This window comes from Hyperoodon ampullatus, assembly GCF_949752795.1.
Source record: "Hyperoodon ampullatus genome assembly, chromosome: 2".
Taxonomy (NCBI): domain Eukaryota; kingdom Metazoa; phylum Chordata; class Mammalia; order Artiodactyla; family Ziphiidae; genus Hyperoodon; species Hyperoodon ampullatus.
Genome location: NC_136915.1, coordinates 17,799,309 through 17,810,591, shown reverse-complemented (window position 1 = coordinate 17,810,591; position 11,283 = coordinate 17,799,309). Strand labels below are relative to the sequence as shown.

General features: G+C 44.4%; 1 protein-coding gene across 2 annotated transcripts in view; it reads left to right on the top strand.

Annotated features, from left to right (window-relative positions):
• Nucleotides 1-349: 349 nt before the first annotated feature.
• Nucleotides 350-11,283, top strand: part of USP48 (ubiquitin specific peptidase 48) — a gene marked incomplete at both ends in the record, with an annotated part of 67,770 nt that continues 56,836 nt past the window's right edge. For both annotated transcript variants that reach the window (XM_079724517.1, XM_079724516.1), the window contains one exon: nt 350-483. In XM_079724517.1, coding sequence (XP_079580643.1) covers nt 350-483 — 134 coding nt within the window. The remainder of the gene's footprint in view (nt 484-11,283) is intronic.

The window sequence follows — 11,283 nt, the reverse complement described above, 5'->3', positions numbered from 1 at the left end:
GACTAGCGGCTTCCCCTTCCTCCGCCCGTCTGGCCAGAGGCGCGGGAGGCGCAAAGACTGCTGGGAACGCGCATGCGCCCACCGCGGAGGGGAGTACACCTCCAACGTCTGTGGGTGCGGGGGGTGTCGGGTGTCCGCGGAGGCGCTTTGCGGCCGGTCGTGCGGGTCGGGTGCGGGCGCGCGGGCTGGCGCCCCGGCAGAGGCGCGCACAGGTGATTGACTGGCCAGCTGGCTGAGGGAGCGCCTGGTCCTCATCGCTGGCAGGTGGCGGAGCCCATTTGGGCGGCGGTGGAGGCGGCTGCGGCAGCCTGGGCGGCCGGGCTCAGGAGGCACTCCTCGGGCCAAGGCCATGGCCCCGCGGCTGCAGCTGGAGAAGGCGGCCTGGCGCTGGGCGGAGACGGTGCGGCCCGAGGAGGTGTCGCAGGAGCACATCGAGACCGCCTACCGCATCTGGCTGGAACCCTGCATCCGCGGCGTGTGCAGGTGAGGCCCGCGCACCGGGCCTTGCGCCCCCCTCGCGTCGGACCTTGGAAAACCAGGCCCGGGGCTGTGGGAAGGAAGACGGCGGCCCTTTCCGTGCATCTAGCAGGCGTGCAGAGAACAAGGTGGAGGTTTCCTCCTTTCCGCCTTCTGGGCGACCTGGGAAAGGCAGCCTTTCCGGGCTCTGCACGGAGGTGATGATGCTGAAAGCCCTTCAGAAAAGGTTTTGGGTTCTTATTAGAAGATGGCGGTGGAGATGGTTGAAGGCAGGAGCTGAGACCTTAGCAAACGTTGGTGATTGGTATATACTGGCCACTGCTCGGTTTTTTGGTTTGTAAAATAGGAACTTCTGCGAAGTGAGCTTTATCACTGTATATCTCGTATTGGTGTTGCCGCTGAAGGCGTGATCATATTTTTGGGTAGGGCGGCTTTAGGAAAACGTACGGTTAGCCTGCGTCATCGGTACCCTTCATCCCCAGTTGACCTTCCCATCTCTCGGTAATCTAGTATTTTTTAGCCTTTTTTGGGGGGGTGGGGAGTCGCTCTGACTCAACACCACTCTACCGAGTACAAAGTTTGAGCTGTGTAAGTGCTGTCCTTCACTTCTACTTAGCCCGTGAACCTTGCCTTTCCTTTTAGATCGAATCCTTAGCTGTTTTTACACCTTTTAACGCGGGAACTATAGTTTGTGTCCGGAATGTTGTTGAATTGACTTGGCCAAGCCGAGCATGCTCAGTAGCCTTTCATCAAGCATTTAGTAGACTTTCTGGAGTTTTTACATTCCACGGTGGGATGCGGAAGGAATGGAAGTCGGGGTCTCAGATTTGGAGCTTTAAGTCTAGTATGGGAAGTGAAACAAGTTAGAGAGCTTCCATAAAGCAGACGAATAATTCCAAGCTCTGGGAGTCTGGCTCACGAGGAGAGCAACAGTCAGTACTGGAATGACGTGGCCGTGTATAACAGATAAGCTTCAGTCAGTTTCTCCACTTATTAGGTTCCAGAGTAACCAAAAAATATAAACTCTTTCACTGTAATAGTTATGATTTTAATGGAAGTAAAGGATAGAAATTAGCTGAGATCGCTATAAGGGGAATGTCACGGATGTGAGTTTTAAGCTGCAATTGCAAGGTTTATATCCAAGCAGTTTTTTTCATAAACATCTTTGAGATATAATGCACACATCATATGATTCACCCATTTAAAATGTACAACCCAGTATTTTTTATTTGTATAGTCACAGGGTTGTTCAGCCCTCAGCACAATCCGACCCCCCTAAAAGAAGCTCTGTACCCATTAGCTTGGCACTCAATCCTCCCTGTAAACCCCACTCCCCCTCCCCCCCAGTTCGAAGTAACTACTGATATACTTTCTGTCTCTAAATTTGCCTATTCTGTCCATTTCATGTAAATGGAACCATACAGTATGTGGACTTTTATGACTGGCTTCTTTGACAGCATAATGTTTTCAAGGATCATCCATGTTGTAGTATTTGTCAGTATTTCATTTCATTAAAAATCGTTTTGTAAAAGTCATGTAAAACGCACAACGAAATTTACCATTTTAAAAAAAATTATTTATTTTTGGCTGCGTTGGGTCTTCGTTGCTGCTCACAGGCTTTCTCTAGTTGTGGCGAGCAGGGGCTACTCTTCATTGCGGTGCGCGGGCTGCTCATTGCGGTGGCTTCTCTTTGCGGAGCATGGGCTCAAGGCACTCGGGCTTCAGTAGTTGTGTGTGGGCTCAGTAGTTGTGGCTCGTGGGCTCTAGAGCGCAGGCTCAGTAGTTGTGCGCGGGCTTAGTTGCTCTGTGGCATGTGGGATCTTCCGGGACCAGGGCTCGAACCCGTGTCCCCTGCATTAGCAGGCGGATTCTTAACCACTGTGCCACCAGGGAAGTCCCACTATTTTTAAAGTATACAATTACACGTCATTAAGTACCTTTACGATATTGTACAAACATCACCACTGTTTAGTTCCAGAACTTCTTCCATCACCCTAAAAGGAAACTCCGTATCCATTAAACTCCAGTCACTTCCCATTTCCCCCTCCCCCACCCCCTGGCAACCGCTAATCTTTTTGTGTGTAGATTTCTTTATTTTGGATATTTTTTTAAAAAATATTTTTAATTAATTAATTTATTTATGGCTGCATTGGGTCTTCGTTGCTGCATGTGGGCTTTCATTGCGGTGGCTTCTTTCTTCGCGGAGCACGGGCTCCAGGTGCGCGGGCTTCAGTAGTTGTGGCGCACGGGCTTAGCTGCTCCGCGGCATGCGGGATCTTCCCAGACCAGGGCTTGAACCCGTGTCCCCTGCACTGGCAGGCGGACTCCCAACCACTGCGCCACCAGGGAAGCCCAATTCTGGATATTTTATATAAGTGGAATCATACAATACGTGGCCTTTTTTTGGTCTGGCGTTCACTTAGCATAATGTTTTCAAGGGTCATCCATGTTATAGCATGTATCAGTATTTTATTCCTTTTTTATGGTTGAATAATATTCCATTGTTGGATATACCACATTTTATCTATTCATCAGTTGATGGATTTAAATTTTTCCCCCCAACTTTATTGCGGAATAATTGACAAATATAACTATATATTTAAAGTGTACAACATGATAATTTGATGGACATTGTGGAATGATTACCAAGATCAGGGCAATTAACACATCCATCATCTCACAGCACAGTTAAGTTGATAGATATTTTGGTTATTTCCGCTTTCTGGCTGTTGTGAATAATGTTGCTATGAACATTTGTGCACAAGTTTTTGTTTGAACACCTATTTTCAGTTCTTTGGGATATATACCTAGGAGTGGAATTGCTGGATCATAAGATAACTATGTTTAACATTTTGAGGAACTGACAAATTGTTTTCCAAAGTGGCTGCACTATTTTACATACTCACAGACAATATATGAAGATTCCATTTTCTCCTCATCCTTACACTTTTTGTCTTATAGCCATCCTAGTGGGTGTGAAGTGGTATCTCATTGTGGTTTTGCTTTGCATTTTCCTGATGACTAATAGGTTGAGCCTCTTTTCATGTGCTTATTGGCCATTTGTAGATCTTTGGAGAGAGGTCTTTTCACATCCTTTGCCCATTTTAAAATTGGATTGTCTTTATTATTGAGTTCTAGGAGTTCTTTATATATTCTGGATATAAGTCCCATGTATTTGCAAATATTTTCTCATTCTGTGGGTTCTCTTTTCCCTTTTTTAAAAAAAATGCTTCTCTTATTTATTTATTTATTTTTGGCTGCGTTGGGTCTTCATTGCTGCAGGGGCTTTCTTTAGTTGCTGAGCACAGGGGCTGCTCTTTGTTGCAGTGTTTCTCATTGTGGTGGTTTCTCGTTGCAGAGCATGGGCTCTAGGCACGTGGGCTTCAGTAGTTGTGACACACGGGCTCAGCAGTTGTGGTGCACAGGCTTAGTTGCTCCGCGGCACGTGGAGTCTTCCTGCACCAGGGCTCGAACCTGTGTCCCCTGCATTGCCAGACAGATTCTTAACCACTGCACCACCAGGCCATGTCCCCTGCATTGGCGGGCAGATACTTAACCACTACACCACCAGGGAAGTCGGGTTTTGCCTTCTTTGAACCAGCACATAGCACAAAGAGCCTGGGAATGTTGAGTCAGTCACCAAAGTTTTGGAAAGGGGTTAAAGTTAGGCAGTGACCTGCTGTAGCGCCCCTCCCCCCTCCACCTGTCAAAGGATGGGGAGCCTTCTGAATTCCTCCTTATTTGTTGACATCTGGTTAGACACCCGTTTGTGATTATGAAATAAAATGGTAGAGGGACAAGAATGTTCTTAATTAGAGGGGACTAGTTTGGAAGGGAGTTTCTGAACTCAGTTAATGGGCCTAACTAATCCTAAGCAACTTTCATTCTGATAGAGTGGTGACATTTGGAGTTACAGAGACAATTTGAAGTTTCGAGGAAAATTCAGACAGTAAATGGTTACTATTGGAACCATTTCAGTAATCCTTGGTTAACCTATTCTCTCTCTCCCTCCCTCCCTCTCTTTCCTTCTCCCTTTCTCTCTCTCTGTGTGTACTCACACAAATCACTTTTTAGAAATCTGGTGCTGCATTAGGCAAAGCCTTAGTGTAGTCAGGGGTCTTCCCTGGAAGCAGGAGAGTTGGCTTGCTATCCTTCATTGATTTCTACCTGGGCTGTGTGAAATGATGTCCTAAGAGCCAAGAAACTAAAAGGTGTTGAGGGAGAAAAAGCAATAACTCTTTTAAATGATCACGCAGAGGGAGTAATATCTCCACCCTCCTCTCCCATTCAAATAATAAAATTTCTTTGTACTGCATAGCATCTATGAAATCATTGACTAAATTTCTGTCCATTGTGCTGGAAAACATACTCCTAAATGACAGATCCTTGGAGATCTGTCAAAACAGAGCTAAAACTACCACTCTTACCTATGGTCAGTGTAGAAGGAACTTAAGTCATTTGCACCCCTAGATACTTAGCCTACTGTTATTTTTTTCCCACTTTGCAGTTTTTGATTTGTGAAAAATCGTTTCCTTTCTATACAGTTTTGGATATCATCGCAGATGTCTCCTTTTCCTTCTAGCCCACACCATCTAATCAGCTCCCAAGTCCTATTGATTTCATTGCACTGATATGCTGGAATTCAGCTTTCTTCCATTGCTTGCATTGCCAACTAAATTGGTTTAGACTAGGAAAATTGTTATGTCTCAGGCTTTGTTCAGCCTCGGCCCATCACTTACATTGCTGCAAAAGCGTTTGTTGGCCTAAAATCACAGAGAATAATGTCACAGCTGCTTAGCATGTCATACCAAACATTTGGGGAATCTGCCTCCTGCCTACTGCTGTAGCCACTTGGTGTTCTTATATCCATGGCCCTAGAAAAAAAAGTACCTGTTAGAATTCTTCATTTTGTTTCATTGCCGCAGTGTCAAACATATTCTGTGGACATGTGCCCAGAAGTATTGAAACAAAATATTGGTGCCATTTAACATTTTGAGACATTTTCTCAAGTTTTTCCAAAAGTGTTGTGTTTAACAATGAATGGACAAATGACTCTCACTTTACCCTGATTCATGATCAAAACTTTTTTTTTTTGGCCGCACCGCGCAGCCTGTGGAACTTCCCCGACCAGGGATCAAACCTGGGCCCACTACAGCAGAAGAACAGAGTCTTAACTGGACCACCAGGGAAGTCCACCACCAAAACTTTTTTTGCCGATTTCATAAGTGAAAACATCTTTCATGGCTGTTTTAAACTCACATTTCTCTGGAGCTGAGTGTTTTCCCGTGTTTGTTAACTGGTCTTATAAGAAAGCTTAGAGGAAGAGGGGCAAAGCTGTTTTTAAGAATTCGGAGATCTGGGAGTTCCCTGGAAGTCTAATGGTTAGGACTTTTCACTGCCATGGCCCTGGGTTCAATCCCTGGTTAGGGAACTGAGATTCTGCAAGCGGCGCGGCCAGAAAAAAAAAAATTAGGAGATCTGTTAGATTGTTGGCTGTTGGGGGTAAGTTAATAACAGAAAAAGCTTTATTTCGTTAGTCCATATTTGTTAGGGTTCCTAGATACAGGTGACAGAAACTTTAACATAGTGTAAGGGAAGTGCCTCAGTTAACAAATCTAGGGAGGTGTTTGTTTTAATTCAGGAAAGATGTGGACAAATAAATCATGGCTAGGGCAGGGAAACACTTGAGCCCAGGAGAGATTCATGAACCTCTTCCAGCTGTTTCTCATGCAAATCAGCATGTTGTTTCCTTCTTAATGTTAGGACAGCTAAGCTGTCAGAAGGGTCTGCCACTGAAGAGGGATTGTTATTTTGGGGTTGTTTTCTCTTTCTCTCAGTTCCCATTTTAAATATCTTGTGAGGCTGTTTTTGGGTGCTGAATGGGAGCTGCATCTCAGCAGCTCTTGCTAGAACCACAAGAACGGAGGAACAGATTTGTTCTCAAAGAAAAAAAAAGGCAGGGGGAGCTGAAGAAACTAGGCATGTACAGTAATAGTCAACTGCCACACAAAACAAAAACCTAGTCGTAAGCCGACTGATGCATAAGTAAATGAGACACGAGTAGTGGGAGAGAGCCAGGGGAGAACCAGGATGAGTGTTCCTCATGCTTTGTTTTTGTTTGTGACTCAGTTCTCCCTCTCTGGTTCCCCTGTAGGCAGAAGGAAGGATTTCTGGGAAGAAGACCAGTGGGGAGTGGGGAGTGGGTACAGTTACAAGGTTGTAGGAAATTACTGTTTCAGAGAAGGCGAATGGCATCACTCTACCTAGATTAAATCGGGGCTACTTGTGACCTTGAAAAAGTTACTTGCTTTTTAAGCCAGCATTAGCAAATTCAGATGCTTTCTAGGGCCAATTAAGTTGTATAAATTTGAGTCAACAGGCTAGGGTATTTACACGTCAAACATGTAAACATGTGTCCCTGTCTCACGTGTCTCAGCCTCCTTGATCTGTCTCTTCTTACACTGATGGAAACACGTATGCAGAAGTATTTTTCCACTATAAGAAAATTGGTACAAACAGGATGAGGGATGATACTTGACACCTGTAGCCTACTCCTAATGGGGATAAAAAGGAGCTTGGGGCTTTGGAGACTGAGTGGGAGAGGTTTTTTTCTACAGGGGGATTTTCATCTAGCCTTCTGTACATGGCATTCTGCTGCACTGCTTAGGTTGGCTTGGAAGTAATGGCTTATAGTAGAAATTTTTATTTATTTACTTATTTATTTATCTTTGGCTGCGTTGGGTCTTCGTTGCTGCGCTTGGGCTCCCTCTAGTTGCTGCGAGTGGGGGTTACTCTTCATTGCGGTGCGCAGGCTTCTCATTGCGGTGGCTTCTCGTTGCGGAGCACAGGCTCTAAGCGCGCGGGCTTCAGTAGTTGTGGCTCGCGGGCTCTAGAGCACAGGCTCAGTAGCTACGGGCTAGCGCACGGGCTTAGTTGCTCCGCAGCATGTGGGATTTTCCCGGACGAGGGCTCGAACCTGTGTCCCCTGCATTGGCAGGCAGATTCTTAAACACTGCGCCACCAGGGAGTCCCAGTGGAAATGTTTTTATGATTTATGCTTCTTAAGTAGATTCTCCACTGCTCCAAACAAGAAAATAAATAAACAAACAAAAAAATCCTCCACAACATTGAGCCCATGTACCAAAAAAAAGGCTTGGCCTCAATTTGGAAAGCTTTAGTTGGTTAGCCTAAGCTATTTTTAATGCAGTGGCTCACGACTGACTTTGGTTCTCACCTGGAGTGTGTCCTTAGGCACCCGGAAGCCATAGGTTCTCTGGGGAGGAGGGTGGCGGCTGGTGCTTTAACACAGGTTCATCTCATCTACACGGTGATGGCATTTTAGCTGATGGAACCTTATTCAGTAATACCTCACCATCAGTTAATTTAAGAAAAGCAAAAACAAAAAAACAATGCCAGCGCTCTAGGGCTAAATAATACAAGTTGCTCCCAACTTCTCACGTCTGTTTTTGGAAGTCTTTTTAAAGTTAAAGAAACCTATTGCGTGACATTTTTAGTTCATAGCTGTGTATTTTATTTGCTCGTTGAGGCCAACTTTGGACCACGTGTACAAGATTTATTGTGTTGTGTGGGAGGGGAGGAGTGTGGACAAGCAGAGCCTCCTTTTGTTCATTTTCTCTATTTTGCTGTTAGGAACAGGAGACTAAAATCAGAATGGTTCTAATGGAACCGTAGTTTTCTGAGAGAATGATCTGTGCTTTTGACCCACAGGAGAGTTGAGTGCCTGTCTTCCCAGCCAAAACCTGTGAAGGACTTACCCCTCCCTTGTTTACGAGGAGAAAACAAACTTGGTATACCTTTGAAAAGCATATTGGAAAGAGCAAGTACATACTTACTTAGTTTTAGAGATAACATTTTCACTATAGTTGCTGATGCTAACTTTTCCTGTTCTAAAGACCTTGCAGTTCAGTGCTGTGAGTTGTAATTTGGGGGTGGGATGGGGTGCGGATCCCAGCTCCCTGACCACGGACTGAACCCAGGCCCTCTGCAGTGAAAGTGCAGAGTCCTAACCGCTGGACTGCCAGAGAATTCCCTGTAATTTTCTTTTTAAAAAAAATCTTCCTTTTTTTTTTTTTTTTTAAAGAATCTGCCTGGTAAGTCCTTGCCCCTATTCCAAGGAAAGATTTTAGGTTGCTTTCCCCTGTCTCTGAATCAGGTTTTTTTGTTTGTTTCTTTATATCTTCTCTTGGTAGAAGAGAAAAATTACTTTTGTGTAAAAGGAGAGATTGTTTTTACTCATTGTAATTCCCTTGTAGTAGTCCTTTACCATTAGAGGTGAGTTATAGGCACAAAAAATAACTCCTTTTAGATCCGCGCACACCCCCCCATGGATCAGTTATACTTTTATTTCCTTGGTAAGTTACTTTCCAACTTGGCTTTGACATAATCCTGACAAAACTGCTCTTAAGTTGGCCAAACTTGTTTTCATTTTTATTTTTTAAAGCCAAGAAGACAGTGTGTTTAAGTGGAATATTAAGAACAATTATTTACTTATTTCTCGAATATGTAGTACTTCCCAGAGTTCTAAATCTGAAAGATATAAAAGGTGATGGGGGAGCATAGGAAACCCTTTATTCTTAGTTTTGCAGCCAGCAGTTAGAGGTAAACCTCCTCAAAGATGGTTGTTCCCAGATTATAGTGCATCTTTTTATCTAAACAAACAAACAAACAGGTCTGTCATACCCCAAACACACACACTTTTTTTGGCCACACCACCTGGCATGCGGGATGGGATCTTAGTTCCTTGACCAGGGATCAAACCCGCGCCCCCTGCATTGGGAGTACGGGGTCTTAGCCACTGGACCACCAGGGAAGCCCCCTTCACACTCTTTTTTTTATTTTTAAAGATTTAATTTTATTTATTTTTGGCTGCATTGGGTCTTCTTTGCTGTGCACGGGCTTTCTCTTGTTGCGGAGCACGGGCTCTAGGCACATGGGCTTCAGTAGGTGTGGCTTGTGGGCTCAGTAGTTGTGGCTCGCGGGCTGTAGAGTGCAAGCTCAGCAGTTGTGGCGCACGGGCTTAGTTGCTCCGTGGCATGTGGGATATTCCCAGACCAGGGCTCGAACCCGTGTCCCCTGCCTTGACAGGTGGATTCTTAACCACTGTGCCACCAGGGAAGTCCCCCCCACACCCATTTTTAAACACTGCTTTGTTCCTTGCTTTTTGCAACTAATGATATTGTTACATATCACAACATAATAAAGTTTCTCCTTATCTTTTTTTCCTAATTACAGTAGTTTCCATTGCTTGGCTGTATTATTTAGCAGATTCCTATTGATGGGCATTTATAGTGTTTCCAATCTTTTACTGCTGTCAGTAAAGCTTTAGTGGGTAACCTTCTGAAATATTCAGAACATACTGATTTAATAAAGTCCTTCACAGCAAAAGAAAATCTAGGCTCGTATGTTGCAGTCAGTTGTGTATCTTAAGTCTCCTTTAATCTGGATAATTACTCAGTCTTTCTTTGTATTTCATTATATGGAGGTGTTTTTTTTTTAACATCTTTATTGGAGTGTAATTGCTTTACAATGGTGTGTTAGTTTCTGCTTTATAACAAAGTGAATCAGCTATACATATACATATATCCCCATATCTATATGGAGGGTTTTTTTTTGTTTTTTTTTTTCTGCGGTACGCGGGCCTCTCACTGTTGTGGCCTCTCCCGTTGCGGAGAACAGGCTCCGGATGCGCAGGCTCAGCGACCATGGCTCACGGGCTCAGCCGCTCTGCCGCATGTGGGATCTTCCCGGACCGGGGCACGAACCCGTGTCCCCTGCATCAGCATGCGGACTCTCAACCACTGCGCCACCAGGGAAGCCCTATATGGAGGTTTTTTAAAAGTATAGGACACTTACTTTGCAGAAAGCTTCTCAACTTGGATTTGTCTGGTGTTGGCTTATAATTAGGTTTAGGTTATTCGCTTTGGTAGGAAAACCACAGAAGTGACGTTGTGCTCTTAGTGCATCACGCCGGGAGGAGCATACAGTTAATTAGACCCATTACTGGCTACTTAAACTTTGATCCTTTGGTTAGGTGGTATCTGCCAGGTTTCTCCACTGAAAGTTACTATATTTCCTTTTGTAATTAATAAACAACTTGTGCTGAGATACTTTGAGACTATGTAAATATTCTGTTACTCCTCAAACTTTCCTACACTGGCATCCATTGACAGTCCTTGCATGATTTCGTTGTTAATCTGATGGATGCCAGCCACATGGTGAATTTCTAATTCTGTCCTTTCTTCCACATTGATAGTTGGCTTTCTTCCTTAAGGAGGAATTTCTCATCCATCCATCCGTCCACCCACCTTACTGTGGATTCCTACATTATTGAGCAGGTTGTAATCCGATCATTATTTTGTTGCTCAGATTGTTCCAGATTTGGGTACTGGGAGGCCCATCCAAGCTCTAACATGTCCCCCTCATTCTTTGAGTACATCCTTATTTTGGGGGCACAGCAATATGTCCATGTTTATCTTGCCCAGGCTTCAAATTGGCCATTTCTCCCAGGAGCTCTGGGCTCTTCGAGTGGGGAATATTTAGAAATCAAGATCTGCTTGCCTGGGTGCGTTCATGTTACTGCTTTTAGGCCCTCGGCTGACAAAAGAGCTGTCTCATTTAGGCTGCCCATTAAATCTAAATTTCAGATAGACAGCAAATACTTTTTAAAATATAAATGTCATTTATCTGAAATTCAAATAACTTCTGTCCTGTGTTTTATCTGGCAACACTAATCTACCTGTCTGTATATATTAAGACCCTGTGGATTTTGACTTAACACCTGTCATT